This window comes from Salminus brasiliensis, chromosome 5, assembly GCF_030463535.1.
Source record: "Salminus brasiliensis chromosome 5, fSalBra1.hap2, whole genome shotgun sequence".
NCBI lineage: Eukaryota > Metazoa > Chordata > Actinopteri > Characiformes > Bryconidae > Salminus > Salminus brasiliensis.
In genome coordinates, this window is record NC_132882.1 from 12,260,053 (window position 1) to 12,277,504 (window position 17,452).

At 39.0% G+C, this 17,452-nt stretch overlaps 1 protein-coding gene across 1 annotated transcript in view; it reads right to left on the minus strand.

The window, feature by feature from the left end:
* Window positions 1-17,452, minus strand: part of col15a1a (collagen, type XV, alpha 1a) — a 101,829-nt gene that overhangs the window by 37,412 nt on the left and 46,965 nt on the right. The window contains exons 4-12 of the mRNA XM_072679392.1: window positions 11,789-11,863; window positions 10,049-10,141; window positions 7,798-7,933; window positions 7,128-7,168; window positions 6,341-6,535; window positions 3,717-3,743; window positions 1,564-1,626; window positions 1,180-1,257; window positions 739-795 (exon numbers count right to left, since the gene is read on the minus strand). Coding sequence (XP_072535493.1) covers window positions 739-795; window positions 1,180-1,257; window positions 1,564-1,626; window positions 3,717-3,743; window positions 6,341-6,535; window positions 7,128-7,168; window positions 7,798-7,933; window positions 10,049-10,141; window positions 11,789-11,863 — 765 coding nt within the window. The remainder of the gene's footprint in view (window positions 1-738; window positions 796-1,179; window positions 1,258-1,563; window positions 1,627-3,716; window positions 3,744-6,340; window positions 6,536-7,127; window positions 7,169-7,797; window positions 7,934-10,048; window positions 10,142-11,788; window positions 11,864-17,452) is intronic.

Here is a 17,452-nt window from a genome sequence, read left to right on the forward strand (position 1 = left end):
TCAAGAAAAACATGATTTTCATGCAGGACAGTGCTCCATCACATGCATCCAAATACTCCACAGTGTGGCTGGCCAGTAAGGGTGGTGACATGGCCCCCTTGTTCACCTGATCTGAACCCCATGGAGAATCTGTGGTCCCTTATAAAATGTGAGATCTACAGGGAGGGAAAACAGTACACCTCTCTTAACAGTGTCTGGGAGGCTGTGGTGTCTGCTGCACGCAATGTTGATCGTAAACAGATCAAGCAACTGACAGAATTTATGGATGGAAGGCTTTTGAGTGTCATCGTAAAGAAAGGTGGTCATTGGTCACTGATTTGTTTGTCTGGTTTTGTTTTTGAATGTCAGAAATGTTTATTTCTAAATTTTGTGTTGTTATATTGGTTTACCTGGTGAAAATAAACAAGTGATGGGTATATATTTGTTTTTTATTCAGTTGCCTAACAATTCTGCACAGTAATAGTTACCTGCACAAACAGATATCCTCCTAAGATAGCCTAATCTAAAAAAACCCACTCCAACTTCCAAAAATATTAAGCTTTGATATTTAGGAGTCTTTTGGGTTGATTGAGAACATAGTTGTTGTTCAATAATAAAAAGAATCCTCTCAAATACAACTTGCCTAATAATTCTGCACACACTGTAATATGGTAGTGTTATTATATGTTAATGCATTATATCAATATATTTGTTCATTATGCATTTAAGCAATCCAACAATTTTGGATTAGATACTCACCCTGATGATCTCAGTGTCACTGTCAAAGTCCTCAAATCCAGAGCCGTCAAGGGCATCCTGTACATGGATAACAAACATGATGATGATCTTACTTCAAGACACATATCAAGAAGATCCTTATGATGATCCTTAAAGAAGTAGCTTAATACAGAACAATTCTCTAATTCTTCTTTTAACACTTAACACTGTTAGCACTGTTAACAAGTAGTGTGAGATACAGTCCACTGACTGTAGCCATGATGTGGAAGAGTGTACAATCATAGACGTCCAGGTGAATCATAGATATTTTTCAATGAATGACTTCAAGCATAAGAATTTAAAAAAATGAGATGAGTAGTTGGTGTTTCTATCTAGTGAAAGAGCAAGTGGTATGTGTTGAGCAGATTCTCTCTTTCCACAGACCTGCCTGACAGCTGGCCTGAGAAAAGATCAAGAACGTACCACATATGGATTCTTTCCCAGTCTTCCTGGTGGTCCAGGAGGTCCAGGAGGCCCAGGTAGACCAACTCCAGGATCACCCTAAAAAACAAAATGATCAGTTCATTGGGGTTTTCCATTTAACCCTCAGAAATTCTGATGAACATTGAGTCAATATCACATGTGATTTGACTTATAACGCATATAAACTGAAAGTAAACATAATCCTTCTGTTGCTAACTATATAATTAATTGCTATTGTGTAGTTATATAGAAATACAATAATAAAACAACAGCAGTAACAGTAAAAACACCTCCAAGGGTTAAACACAGCTTCACCATGTCAAATGACTGTATAGGACATGACCATGACCGTGTCTTCACAGGGCATTGTGCACTTGTTATTACCTTTTCACCTCTGAGGCCTGGATCACCTGGTATGCCTGGAATACCTGGAGCTCCTGTTTCACCCTGTAAATAATATTACCATTTAAAGTTATTATTAATATTAACATATTACTAACTGTGATATTTTACCACTGTAGAAAAAAACAGATTTTGAATATAACATATTATTAAAGCAATAGAACAAGAGAGGAAGTGCGTTATCGTGAAATAACGATAACAAACGGCTGTGATAAAGCTTAAGATGAGTGTTGTATTTCATCACAGCCATGCTATAATTTCACTAAATAAAATATTATAAAATGAAAATGAATAAAATAATGATTAAATGTAGCCGTGAATTTAGCATTAATTATGTTTTACATTTACATTTAGCATTCAGTAGAAGCTCTTATCCAGAGCAACTTACAAAGAGCTTCACTGTTTACTCACTGTTTACTGTCTACAGACTAGGATCCAAAACATACCTCTAAGCTTAGACGCTACTAAATACACGAGTCCGTACAGAGACCACAACACTATACACTACACTTTGCTCAAGTACTCTTGGAAGAGGGAGGGGGTCTTCAGTTTGTGTATGAAGACAGCGAGCGACACTGCTGTTTGGACACCAGGGGAAGTTCGTTCCACCACTTCAGTGTTTTACTATTAGCATATCCTTACCCCCAAATTGTAGTTCCTTAACCTTGTTGCAACGTCACAGAAACAAACTGCATTCACTCACTGCACAGCCTGCAGTTCCTTCTCCAGTTCCTCACACAGTCCAACCCATTAAACTCGTTTTGTTTGTGTCTAATTCATTATAGTTTTGTTTTTTGCTCAGGGTGTTTACATTAGTTCTTGGTTAATTATATGATTGATAGTAATGGCATTCGGCGGAGTGATACAGTGTTTGTGAAAAAGGTACAGTTCAGTTATGGTGAAGTGAAAGCATGGGTAGAGCGCTTCCTAATCCATCAGCTTGCATGGCTGCATTAACTGTTGGAAATAATATAATACAAAATAAAATAAAGTAAAATAAGATAAAATAAAATAAAATAAAATAATAGAGAAACATTCCATGATATATAGTTTTGATAAGTAATAAATAATATAAATTATAAATAATATATTGTAATAATGTATTATTAATAATTTATTGATATGATATCTGCCTGGAATTTGGGAGATCTGAGAGCTCGAAATAATTAATAGAAGTTAATTTGACTTTCTTAATAATAAGGAATTTATGTACAGCTCTGTTCATCACTCTGACACATGTAATATTTCTTACTACTAATTATTTATAATCTGTGAAGGTCCATATTAGTAGCACTGTGACAGGATTACTACATTTCCACATATCTGCAACCTTTTTTATTTTATAAAGAAAAAAAGCAAAACAAAACAGTGACTCCAACCCAGTGATTCTAAACTTTTGAATTTCAATGGTAGTAAACGCTTACATTTCACACAGTCCATCTGAAATAAGTAAAAGTAGGGAGCACAGCACCTCCACACACCTACACACACACACATGCACCCCATATGTAAGAACTGAACCCCTCTCTGTGAAAGGGAAGGGAAACAGGTCACGGCACTGGATTTGGTTTAATCAGGCACACAGGTGTGGAGGCAGGTGCTGCTATTATTCCCCAATCAAACCTACAGACAGATGAAAGGCCCAGGGACCACCAGTGAAGCCTCGCTTTGCTTCTCCGTGCCTGCCGCTGGGTCACACTCTACATTTCAATCAAGCAGCCATGCCTAACAAATAATGGAGCTGCATCCAGAGTTCTTCTGCTGCGCTCATTTTGCAAAGCATTTCCATGCAATTTCACCCGCTGTTTTGGCTTAGAGGTCCGCTCTGCTGAACATGTGTGAGACACTGTTCGGGTTTGAGCTGGTTTGGACAGTGATTGGTGTGGTATGAGTAAACAATGACCTCAGAAAATATGTGCTTATTTGATAGCATACAGAGTAAAGGATATAAACATACTCCCACTGAGACTAATCATGTTGGCATTCCAAGTTATTTTGTGAAATTGGTGAAAAGGTTGGGAGGGGGGTCACTGTTCTTTTGCTGCTACAGCGACTTACAGTGCAACTCTAAGCAAAATCACATCTAAATATAACACTCTAAATACACTCTAAACGAAAGGCCAAATAATACTCACTTGCGCTCCGTCATTTCCACGGCTGCCCTGAAAAACAAATGATTTTTCACATTTTCACTTATCTTAAGTGTGAAAGATGAACAGACTGATAACTAGATAACTACACCACTTTCCTACAGATGAAGAAAACATGAGGAATCTCACAGTGATCACCAGTCTTTTACAGAATTCCCTGTCTTTTCCTCAAAAGATCCCAAATCTACTGTTATAATGTAGCACAAACAAAGCTAATCTGGACCAGACAGGTATGTGTTTCCTTACTTGGACAAGAAGCAGGGCCAGGCCTAATCTATTTATCTATTTACGGCTTTAAGTGAGATCTTATTTTGAAGGTCCAGCAGGGTACATTAACATTTACATTACATCTTATCCAGAGCTACTTACAAAAGTGCTTTGCTATTTACCCAAGGATAACCTCAGCTAGTTTGAATAGGCTAAAAATTCAAAGACACCTCTAAGTTAAACATACCCCCATACCCCAAACAAAATAACCCCTATCAAGAATTAATGTTTTTTTTTTTTTTTTTTATCAGCCTAGTATATTATTGGGTGTTAATCAGTTCATGACCAATTAAAAAATATAAATAAGCACTTATAATACAACTAAAAATAGGCAATAGTGATTTGTTGCTAGCAAAACCAAACAGTGAGCCCACATTTATCTATACAGTTAAACCATTCGTAAAGCCCTTTATAAAGGGGCTCGTATTGTTAAGTGGTACACTGTTAACTTGTTCAGTCATCTATTGACTTATGATGTTATTACCTAGAACATGTGGGCGCATCTAGCAATTATATAATATACATAAATAATATAAACCTTAACTAAGTGGATCTATATTAAAAAACACTAATAAATAACAATTAAATATGTAATAATAAACTAAACAATAATAATTAAAAAACTAATAAATAACAAAAATAATACGTTGTTTGAGTTATTAGAGGTTATAACTGGTGAACTGGTAGTGTGTTAAAGCAGCACTATGATTTGCTGGCATTTCTTGCTCCTTGGCTCCCCCTACAGATGGGAAGTGTAATTTGCACTTTGAGACTGAATTGCACATGTGTGTGAATGAGCTGAGAGATACAGAACTTTGCTGAAAGTGAGAGAAGCATGTGGACTGAGGCAGTACAGTAATGTAACCAGATTTTACACAAATGTGACTTAATAGTGACGCAGTTCTCCCTATTACAGTCAGTGGATCATCCCAATGACTCTGAAGCTATTATTTGTAGGTAAAATGCTACATAATGCTGCTTTAAAAAAAGCACAGATAAATCAGCATATAATTATTTTAATTAGCAAACTATGAGGTGCAAGGTTTTGATTCAGATGATTCAGATTTGATTTGTGATGATACACAAAAAAACCCAAAAATGGTAGGGTAATAAACTATAAAAGGGTATATGGGGGTTCATTGCCTGTCTCAATCATTTGTATATGGCAAAAACTAGAGGCTAAATTTGTATAGTGTGTACTTGGCATATTGTTGCTGTAATTTTGGCATATGATGCCAATTTGGCATATGATGGCAATTATTGCCATCACATGATGAATGAACCAATAGAAATGCTCCAACAGGCTCCAAAAATATTTGTTTATATTGACCCCCACTGAAAGTGCAAGGTTTTCCCCTCTCCTGGAAAACTGCCATTCTGGAGATATGATTTTTTTGCGTAAAAGTGACGATGTCAAACTTGCAACTGCATCTTTTGATGAGGTAAGGATGTATATGCTGACTCTATGCTATTATTTGATTCATTGGAAATTGAATTGAAGTGAGGCATAATTGAATGTGAAGGAGTGTGGTAACACTATGGTAAATTCTGAATCTAATCCAATGAGATTGTGTAAATCTGCTGTCTGATACAAATAGGTGCAAGAGAGGATATAGGCTAATTATTACTGTCTCCATGTGTGGACTTGAAGCAGTTGTGTAACACCATGAAATGACGTTAACGCTGCTGCTGCCAACAAATTCTTGCAGAGAATTAAAGAGCAAAACTAAACCCAGTCTTACATTATGAAGAAATACAGGACAAACAAACCCACTATTAAGCAGTTCAAGTCAAAGGTCTGCATTACAAGGTACTGACAAGCTCTTAAATGAGATTTGTGTCCTCTGATGTATAAACAACAAAATAAAATCGGGCTTAATCCTCAAATGACTCTCAAACCAACAGACTGCTGAAAAACAAAGTTTGTTGATGACTGAGCTGCCAAATAAGTCGCGTTTGTTGAGCAAAGAAGAAGCGATGTGTGTTCTGAGTCGAGAGAAAAGGTTTAATCATCTGCCAGAGACCTTAGTCTTAGTGGATGGTGGCAAGCTAAGCAGACACAGTCAGATGTGGTGCAGCATGACGACAGTGCTAAGACACTGTGGTCCGATACAAGAAAGCATCTTTTCAGCAGCTCAGATTTACTGCTACGATTCCTTTATGTGAACACAACACTTTTAACACAGTAATGGCTGCAATAGGCGTCAGTTTCTTATTATGTACTTTACTGCCTTACTGTTTAGGATCTGTTTATTCCCTAAAGCATTTTGTTATAGTAAGGAGGACTGTTAGCCTGTTGAAAGGTTATTTCCATGCAAAGGTTCAAGTTCTGGCAAACTTACAGGTAGGCCATCGTTCCCTGGAGCTCCAGGAGGTCCTGGTGGTCCCACAGGGCCCTGGGCACCTGGCGTTCCAAACCAAGCTGAGTTGTCTCCTCTTGGGCCAGATGGACTAGATGTGCCTGGTGGTCCTGGAGGTCCAGGAGGCCCACGTTCTCCTTTCTCCCCTTTGTGTCCTGGCATCATCAAGGGATACTCCTGGTCATGAGCAAATAGGAAAAATTAAATAATGGGCCAGGAAAATAAGACCTTACAGCAGATCTATAGCATTAATTAACTCTGCTTTTTAAAAAAAATGCGATTTTTTAAAATCAAATACTTAAATTTGATTTAAAAAATAAAATTTTAGGTTAATTAAAGATTAAAAATGGGATAAATTCTTTATACTTCTTTTGGCAATAAGTGATTCAATGTACATGTCTGGGGAAGATAAAATTAGGACACCCCATGAAAACTTATTTTTCTGTCTTTTTTGACATTTGATATTCATTTTAAGAATATTGAGAGAAGGAGGTAATATAAATAAACGGAAAGGAAATAAAACTGTAAAATGTAATCAGTAGAAATGCACTGATGATTTTTTTCCACTTGATGGTGAAAAAATGCAACCAATTGGCAGATTTACATATATTTCATACAAATTTATGAATGCTCACAGCTCGACAAAACCAAATCCGTGGGTAAACACAGATTATTTTCTGTATAAAACATTATGCATAGAACGTTACAGCAATTGAAAGCCAAATTTGCAAGCAATTTGGCTTCATAATAGCAGACTGATCCCCCTTACATCTCCTGTTTGATATACTGCTTCCTCTGTCCTGGTTGGCTCTGTGTGTACAAACAAAAACAAAGAGCATTGCAGCCGTTTAACAGAACTGAAGAGAAAACACTCAATCTGCTATGTACTATAAAACAGAGCTACACACAAATAGGGAATTGAGACCCTGAGGTGCCAAACAAGGAGTCCAAGTAGCTCATTTCATTTCTAAGTAAGAAGAAAACCATGTTCTTCTGAACATTCTGCCCATTTTCCTATTTATTAAAAACTGTGCACCCATGAAACAGTCCAGCCAGACTAGAAAAACACCATCTGATGGTGGGAGGAACTTTTATTAAAGTACAGCTGCTTTTGGTGTGGATGTTTAAAGGCAAGCTGTCTGGAATATGTTCTCTATATTCCACTGTTCTCCATGCCCTCCATGCCCCGTGCCCCAAAAAAGTTCCTCCCACCTTCTACATGGGGCATCAGAATGACAATTTTCTTGTCTAAAGCATCCCAGATGTAGCAGCACTGCCCCTACTGGACAAATAAAGAACTAAGTCTCATCCAACCGTTAATCTGACCAATGTTAGAAAAACAGATTTCATCTGATCAACTTTTGCTTAAGCCACTTTATTCAATTAGCCAATTAGTCAAGAATACCAATTTTCAGCCATTTAAAGATGAGCAAACTCACCCTTTTCAGTGATGATCTCAATCTCTTGACCAGAGGACCCCTCCTCTTCCAGGTCTTCATCATCAGATGGAGCTCTAGTAGATGCTTCAGTAGGGGGAGCTCTGACAGGAAGTGTCTGATCTTCCTCTTCTTCTTGCTATGGGAAGAAAAGTGTGAAACTGAGTAAAGGACATTTCAAGACTTACAAGAGTTCCCAGATCAAGAGCCGTCAAAGACAGTTAACAAATATTAAGGGGTGTAAAATAAGTACGTCTACAATAACACACTGAACAGGAGAATCATCCAAGATGTTCAACTTTCACTCTTCCCACAACCCTCTCTTGTATCCTTCACTGTTGTAACGTTGATTTCTTGTGCCAGGAAGAAAAGGCAGGAGACGAGATTCGAGAAGAAGGTCTTCATCAGGTGATCAGTCTCACTCTCAGTCTGAAGAAAGTCGTTTTTTACCCAGGTCTTTATAGAAGGTCTTCACCCAGAGGCAAGGAGGGCTATAAACTGGTGTGCGTATCCATTAAACAGATGGTTAACTCTGACCCTCACATCTGCTGACCTGTATCCTCTACTTTCTTATTATTGTTTTCTAGGGAAATGTAGTAATCATATTAAACCAGGAATGTGGAATCATATTACTTATTATCACAGGCACACAATTTTATCTTGTGTTGTCCCAAAGAGGATGGGACCCTTTCTTGAGCCTGCCTTTCTCCCTGTAATCTTTAGCTGAGAAATATGTCTTCAACACAGTGCTTTTAGACCTTCTCAAGCTAGGACGAGAAGGTTTTGAATAGATTTTTGTCCTTAAACTTCAAAATCTTCATCTGCAACCTGCAAGCTCTTACGCATGTTAAAGATGCAGATATTTGTTTTCTACACTGATTCTAGGTAAATACTTATTAGACAATATATAATAAAATCATATAATTACTAAGATCTTATATAACAAATATGGAAAGGGGTAATAGCACCCTAAAACAATGGTTACTCATTAAATGTATCAAGTAGTTGCATATAAATGAAATACACTATATGTCCAAATATTTGTGGACACATTTTCTAATGAATACATTCAGCTACTTTAAGTTGCACCCATCGCTGACACAGTAGAGACATACTGAGAATAGAATAGGGCTCTCCAGAGCAGATAGACATAAGACTATTGGGCTAGAGGGGTAGAAAGCCCCCCAGGATTGAGATGTGGAGCAGTGGAACTGTGTTGACTGGAATAAAAGTGCTCCACCCAGTACTTTTGGGATGAATTGGAGAATCTACCTTAATCACATTACCTAAAAACCTAACCATTGGTCTTTTTTTACCTTTAGGTGTCATAATGTAGACACCCCCTCCCCCTATTCCTATGCCAGGGTTACTTTACCCCACATTTGCCTTATCCTGCTCACTGGGGTCTGGGCCTAGGCCTCTCTAAGCTCTGGTCCTCATTAGACCACACAGCAAAGCACCGGAACCACACAGTAACATAATCACTGAAGACAGGGCAAAGAATTCCCAATATCTCTGTTATAAACAAGCATGTGTGTTCAGAGGAGGAGACAGGATGTTGGAAGGATGTGTGCATGTGTGTGTGTGTTTGTCTGCTGCAAGTCAAACTGCTGTTTGAAGTGGATCTGATCTTGACATCAAAGCAGAATCAGCTGAAGGTCTAGTTTATCCCATCACAAAATATATATTTCCACGAGAATTTTGCAAATGGAGAAGCATTTGTACTGGCCAAATGCCAGCGTTATCAAAATGTTTGGGCTTCCACGATGCCTTCAAAGACTTTCACATCAGAGTCATTCAAGGACAAGGCAGCCTTCTGAGGTCAGGACGCCGATAGCAAGTGAATTCTGCGTCCTTATCTCTAAAAGCAGACTGTGCAGCCATTAAGAAGTGCAGAACGCCAGATCAGAACGCCTCAGTGTGACAGAAAGACTTTCTTTCAGCAGAGGAAATGTTTTCCTCCTGACGCTCCAGCCGTGTGAGTGCTGGCTCGCTCACGAGCATTTCAGCACGACTCGCTGAGAGCACGGCCAAGCGGTTGTGTGTGTGTGTGTGAGAGAGAGTGTGAGATGGTGTGCATGTGAGAGAGGGTGTGTGTGTGTGTCCAGGCGCACAGTAACTGTCTGTTCTGGTTGTAAGACGGAACTGTTTAAATGTTATGATGTCTTTGCAATTTTGTAGCCAAGACATCTGAGCTTAGATATGTGAGCGTGGGAGTCTGCGAGAGTGTGTATGAGTGTGTGTCGCTGCTCACCAGGGGGTATTTTCTCTCTTCCACTACTTTCTTCACTTCGTCCATCGTCTCTGTGTCGTCATATGCATCATCCCCACTGCCGTACCCAGATGCCTGCAATGGCCACACACAGTCACACACAATCTTTATTAACCACTTAACACTCCAAGGCTTATAGTCCCACCAGCTCTGTACAAACTGGTGGGTTTGTTATAACACTTTTGGCCTGCCAGTGAGGCCTTACCTTTGTCCGTATAGTGTGTGTAGCATATGCTGTTGTCTATATGCAGTTTGGACCCACCCCCCTTTGTTTTCTAAGTGAAAATACATATATATATATATATATATATATATACTTTACTTTTACTTTACATCACAGTTAATATTTACAATATGTTAAATTAAGCAAAGAACAGTAATTCTGCTTCAGATTTACTGTGCTTTAGAGAGTGTCTCTGTAAAATATGTTTTAAAATATAATTTTTTTTACTTAGAAAATCAACAACACATGATTTGACCAGGGCTGTTGAAATATGACCTGTTTTTCATTTTGTTAAATATGAATGATATTAAGCCTGCATGTGTATTTTGTGTTTTTATGTGTAATCACTACAGGAAAACCAGACCAATCCAGAGAAAAACATATTTTCAAGAACACTGATTTGTCTTACAATGGCCCACATGTATCTCTCCAAAACTATCATAAATCAGATTTCATAAACACTTCATTTAATAGATTATACAAGAGCTGTGATGTAGACTGCTATTACTATCACTGTGAACAATAAGCTCCCTCAGAACAGAGCATTTCACACCAATCCACACTGAGAGTAATCTGATTAAAAACTCACTCACAAAATGAGACAAGACAACCACATTCACCATTAGTGTTGGACACAGATGGAATTTGGCCTCTACCTTTAACCCATCCTTGCAGTGAACACACACACACACACACACACACTAGTAAGCAAACACACACAATGACAGTGAGCACACACATGCCTGTTGAGTTGGCAGCCATTGCTGTGGCACCTGGGGAGCAGGGAGGGTAAAGGGCAGAATAGTGGCAGCTTGCCTAGCCCGGGTATCGAACCCACAACCCTCTCATCAATAACCCGGGGCTCTAACTGCTGAGCCACAACTGCACAAAAATTGTGCATCTCCAAAAGGACTTTAAAGAAGAACGCAAAGAGCCTGAGAACTTTTACTGGATATAAATGTAAAGTGATTCTGGAGCAATAATTTATTTTGGAGCATTTCTAGAAAATATAAGATAAACAACTCATGAAATCTATGTAAATAAATATTTTAATGTTGAATGTGAAATATATGACATACACGCTGTCCTGTCCTGCAGCAAATCCTAACACTACAATATTAGCCATCAATACTCGATTTACACCACTAGAGGGCAGTATAACTCCATTTGTAGAGTCCTCTAAAAAACCCTTCAGCCCCACTGTTAAGAGAACCTACATCACCTCACACTTTCTAACACTTCCGCTCTTCTTCTTCTCATCTGTAGCTCTTTGTCTGAACTACAGTATATCACTAAATGTGCAGGTTGTGACGGTTACGTGTTCAAAGCTTCAACAATTATTTGTTGATTTTATAAGAAACTATTGGGAGAAATGTCAACCTCATCATTTTTTGGGCTTTCATGTTAGCAGTTCAAAGCTCTGGAGGCGAATCAAAGAAAGAAGAAGTGGATGTGAGAGAGGACACTGAGGACAGGGAGGAGTCCCAGAGGGCACTCACATAGGGGTCATCCTCCTCACACTGCTCATCAGGGGCTCGGGGGTCTGGAGTCAGCACCAACTGCTGGATAGATCCCTGTACAGAGAAAGAGAGAGAGAGAGAGAGAGAGATTAACAATAAAAAATGAGAATATCAGATTCAGAATAGATCGCATCCAAAAAGAAACCCTGATACACTCTTAACATTAAACATGGGTCGAATGGTTCTTTGAGTGATGCCATAGAAGAAGAAGAAGAATAGAGATGTGTGAGTGAACAACCAGGTGTAAAGGCTCTTCACCTGATTATTAAGGGGTTTTACTGGTGTAAAGGCTCTTCATTTCTGCCCAGTGTCTTTCTTAAAGTAGACAGACAGATGAGGCAGGTAGTTCTTTTGGGTTCTTATGTTCATCTGGGTTCTTTTGTGAACTCCTGGATGAGTTGTTAATGTGCTCTTGGTGAAATATTGGTTGGCAATTCATGGGAAGGTTCACCACTGTTCCACATTTTCTCTATTTGTGGATAAAGGTTCTCCCTGGGGTTTGCTGGAGTCCCAGATCTTAGCAATGGCTTCGTAACCCTTTCCAGATGGGTGTGTAGATTTTGGTGACTTTTTCACATCTGTTTCTGAATCTCTTTAGAAAGTGGCATCACGTGCTGTTTACTGAGACACACTGCCAGCCAGGTTCTGTTTCAGTGATGTTTAAATTCAGCAGGTCTGACAGTAGTTATGCTTGGGTGTGGCTAGTGAAATTGAACCCAACTGTCATTTGAATTTGGTTAACTGGTTGATTTAGTAGTTAAGGGGGTGATTACTTTTTCACATGGGGGATATATGTTGGTTTTGAATAAACCTTTAGTGTCAATAAATGGCCAATCTGCAAAAATTGGGTAGACACTTTGTACATAATGGGCAGAATTTGCACTGTATATAATTCAACAGTCTGTCTACAATTAACCCCAGTTTGTATGTGTAACCTGGACTTTTCCTTTTGGCCAGTTCTAGAAGATCTAGGCCATTAAATCCTAGTCTGACTTTCAGCCACCTGCACAGCCATCAACTCAAAGCCTCTTACTGCCTCTCTGCACAGCAGAGTTCAACCAAACACACAGAGGCTGAGCTGGCAGATTATTTGTACACAGCATCCAGGGTTTGACCACCTGTTTTCCATTCATTCAAGCCTTTAAAAAAGTTGGAGAGAGACAGAGTGTGATGCAGTTGAGAGACACGAAGAGAGTCTGCCTGCAAACATGGGCAAAATAAATCAACTCCACATGCCAGAGTAGTAAACAGAGCTTAGAGAGAAACCAACAAACTCTGAGCAATTTTTTACTATTTCATTTTTGTGCAGTACCATCCTTATCAGGCTAAGGAGAGGTGAGAAGACAGCGAGCGCATAAACATGTGTAGAGTCGCTAAGTTGTCCCTTGAAGTTTACATTAAGAAGGATCTATCTAATAAGCACACATAAGGGTCCACCTCAAATTCCACTCACTTCATCATTTATATGTTACATTTATGGTTATTTTCAATTCTTTCAATTATATTTTTATAGTATTTACTGGAGAATATAGCTGTGTCCACAATCTGGGCCCTGTTCACTACATATGGCACTATTTTGGGGTTCCACTATTTTGTAGCGGTGTCCGCAAACATAGTATTTAATTTTAGTGCACTCTGACAATCCCACAATACATCGTAATACACTCGGTACAAGCAATGTACACTTATGGGAATACCCACAATTGCCTTGTTTCTCTGAGGAAGGTCATAAAGGCGCCGTACTCTACTGTCACAAAGCAGTGAGCTCACACACATAGCAAGGTGCCCGAAATCGTTCACCACCTTGTTGAATTCTGTTCCCCATAACAGTGCTCTGTAGAGTGATCTGGATTTTTATACATGTGGGGGAGAGTGAATAGGGCACAGTTTGGACACTTTCCGACAGCTGATGTCCTAAAAAGGGAATTCCACTGATTTTGATTTAACATTATGCTTGTTCTGAGAATAGTATATTTGCTCCAGGGCTCCCCCTACAGTTGTGGAGTATAATTAACTTTTACTCCACTGCTGTAAAAACAAATTGTGGTTTGAGCTCCTCCTTATGGACAGCTACAAATGTGCATTTGTTGACAAGCTAGGAGATGACATCTGAAGTGAAGGTAGCATGTAGACTGAGGCAGGATTTTACACAAATATGACTTGAGTTATGTAGCTTCATGCGGTTCTGGCTAGAAGTTACCCTGATGTTGGCCTACAAAGCCAAGAATGGACGGCAATGGTCAAAAGCCGATCAGTACCAAGAGCCCTTTGAGCTTCATGTACGGCTCGGCTCGACCCGCCATTCCTTTAAGATCTACGGTAGACAAACATCCAGGCTTTTTTCTGTCCTGGCACCGAAGTGGTGGAACGAACTTCCCCTGGGTGTCTGAACAGCAGAGTCGCTCGCTGTCTTCAAACGCAGGCTGAAGACCTGCCTCTTCCGAGAGTACTTGAGCGAAGTGTAGTGTTGAGTATTATGGTCTCCTTGTTGACTTTTGTATTTGGTAGCATCTAGATACTAGCTGGCTACTGAAATGGCTAAAGGCTATTATCTGAGTACCCTTTTGTAAGTTACTCTGGACAAGAGCGTCTGCTAAACATGTCAATGTAATGTAAATATACTGTAGATACTGCAATCCCTGGTTCCTGAGACTGTTAGGTTCTCTACAATTAACCATTTAACATCAAATCTCTGTGAATGACTATGCTTGCACCTCAGTCACTGAATTATGCAAAACTTTTGTTTTTCATATGTGTGCAATTTCCCTTCAGGATTGAAAACTGCACCATTCCTCAGCAGCTGAAGAGGTTAAACACACATTCCTGATTTATACTAACCTCAGTTGTCTGCTGTAGTGGGATAGCCTTTGTTGTATAGTTGTATAGTATGTTCCCATGGATACAGATGACCAACAGGAAGTGTGAGTGAAGCCTGCATGAATGGGTCTCCCTTTGGGGCAGACTATCCTACTGACTCAGGCTGTTTTCTGTACTCTGAGCTGCAGCAGGGGAAGCCCGGCTCCTCAGATTCAAACGACTGCGTGACTTGTTTAGAGTAATCAGGGATTTCCACTGAGAGATCTGCAGCAGTCTGTGATGTGGTCTGGATCAGGAGTTTAGGCGCTTCAGGCCCAGATTTCAGTTCCTGTCTCTAATATAACTAGAATATAGGTTTATAGTTTCTGACTTATTTATAGTTGTTAGGGATTAACGAATCCTAAGAATAATAGCTAGCTCACTTCACCAATCAGGAGCGAACCAAACGCAATGTCTGAGGGTTAATAAGACAGGCTCCTGCAAAATCCCCTCTAATGATGTTCTAATCATCCGCAGCTGATGTGCTGCTCCTGATTCTAATTTTAGCCATTTAAAGTAGTAATAAATGTAGGGATGTCCTCTTAAGACAATTGTCACCATCTCTGATTTCTGTCTTTAACACTTCCAAAAAAATCCAAATCTGGAAGTATCTTAGGCTGAACTCACACTAGGCGACTTGTACTGTGCCTGAGCACGTTTCACCCTCAAAGACTGGTTTGTTAGACTAGTGTGACCATCCCAACCATGAACACAGTGAACAGAGTGCCCAGGCCCGCTTGAAGAGGTGGGCTCGGGCATGGTTCAGTTGGACATTGGCGCGGGAGCTCAAACATGACATTAGTGATGCTGCCTCCATCAATATGTTCTTATGTGTGCAGCAAGGCATGTGAGTGTTGTGTAGCAGTGCACACAAAACAACTCATGACTGTCAATAATAAGCAATAAGCATCAAAGTAAGTCAAATGTGTGCATGTGCAGTCTAAATCTGGCAGGCGACTCAGCTCGGGTAGCGATGCGATCCTAGTGTGAGTACACCCTGAAAGACAGAACTGTGCAGAAATGTTTTAAAATCGGTGGAATTCACCTTCAATTGGCCTAAAACCAAACTGACTTAAAGCAACTTGATGAATAACTTTACTCCTAAATAGAAGCTCATTTCAGACTGCCGTTCCACTACAGGTTAAAAGTCTGGAAACTAGGGATGCACCAATCCAGCTTTTTTAGTTCCAATAGCGATACCTATACATAAACTTTGCATATTGGTCGATTCCCCATAGCAATCCAATACCATTTCTGAATTAATAAATTGGATACCTCACCATGTGGGCGAGACTTAAGGTATCAGGATTGACGTTTACTTTACTAACTTTGTAAAACAAAATATAACAAATTAACACATAGATGTAAATAAACTAAATTGCTATTTCTTTGTCACTAAAATAATAAACAATTATGCAGGACTTTGACACAGCATTCAAATTTAAAATAAAAAAGTTAGAGTTAAACTTCTAAAAATATATTAAAATAAATAAAATGTATCAACCAAAACAAATAAAACAAAAAAAATATATGTAAACAAACTGTAATCAATCTTATTTTTAAATATTTAGTGTAAACAGTGTTTCAAAATAAAATCTAGCAGCTGAACCTGAGAATAAATAAGCAATGTGGCCAAGCAGTAATCAAACACTGCTAACAGGTAAACATTTAGTGCAGTCTCACACCAAGAAGTTCAAGTGAAAGGATCAGTTCCATGGATAGGCCTGATTATCTGATACCTGATCCAGCTAATTTTGTTAATATCGTAACCGATATCTGATCTTAATATTGGATCCCTGCTGAAAACGTGCCATAACTGTTGTTCTTTATGCAGTAGTAATGTATGCGATATGCTGCATTTAAAAATTCATTTCCTATAAGACATGAAATCAGTTGTCGGCTCTTTTAGGATTGGACTTTGTAGGATTATTGTAGGTGTTAATCTGATAATGACAGTTATTATACATTTCTGATTAGATTACTGAAAACACTGATTCCAAACTTTATAAAGGTAGTGTATTTATTTGGTATGTGGATGTGTGTGGTGTGTGTGTGGGCTGGTAGGGGGAATGGCACAGCCTGCATCCTTACTGGCTAGTTCATTGCACCAGACAGCTTTCGGACTTGTCGGCGCAGCATATGCAAATACCAGCTGCAAACAGTAAAGACATTGACCCGGGCAGGGCAGGGCAGGCCACACACATTGGCAGTGGTGTCCACCTGTGTGTGTCTGAGGTTGTATGTGAGACTGTATGGAGACACCATGATGCTAGAGGTTGTAAATCTCTGACCTCACTTTAATTTGTTTAGGAAAATCATAAATTTTATAATTTACAATTGTTTTGTCATAATTTAGACCTAAAGACACTGAATATGTAAAACGTGATTGGAGGAATGTTGACAAAATATGCCATATATCAGTGTCACACAATTACCTTGTATCGTAGAATGGCAACAAGAAGGAAAAAAAGGTCTTAACTTTGAATGGATGTCCACTTTGGCAGGTAAAAATCTTTCACTCCAAGTCATTTTGGAGCATTTCTGTTGATGCGTTCATCATTAAATTTCAGATTCAAATTATGTTAAAAAGCCAAACTGGAAAAATGGAGATACAAGGTTTTGCAAGGCTTTAGCAATGGTATATCAATGTATATATGCTATATCACAATTTTATATATGAACCTGAAGGAAGTGCAGAATAGTTGCACAGCTAAAGAGGATTTCACCTCCAGGACGTTGCTAGGCTGTGGCAACATAGTTGCTATGGCATTCATGGTGGTTTCAATA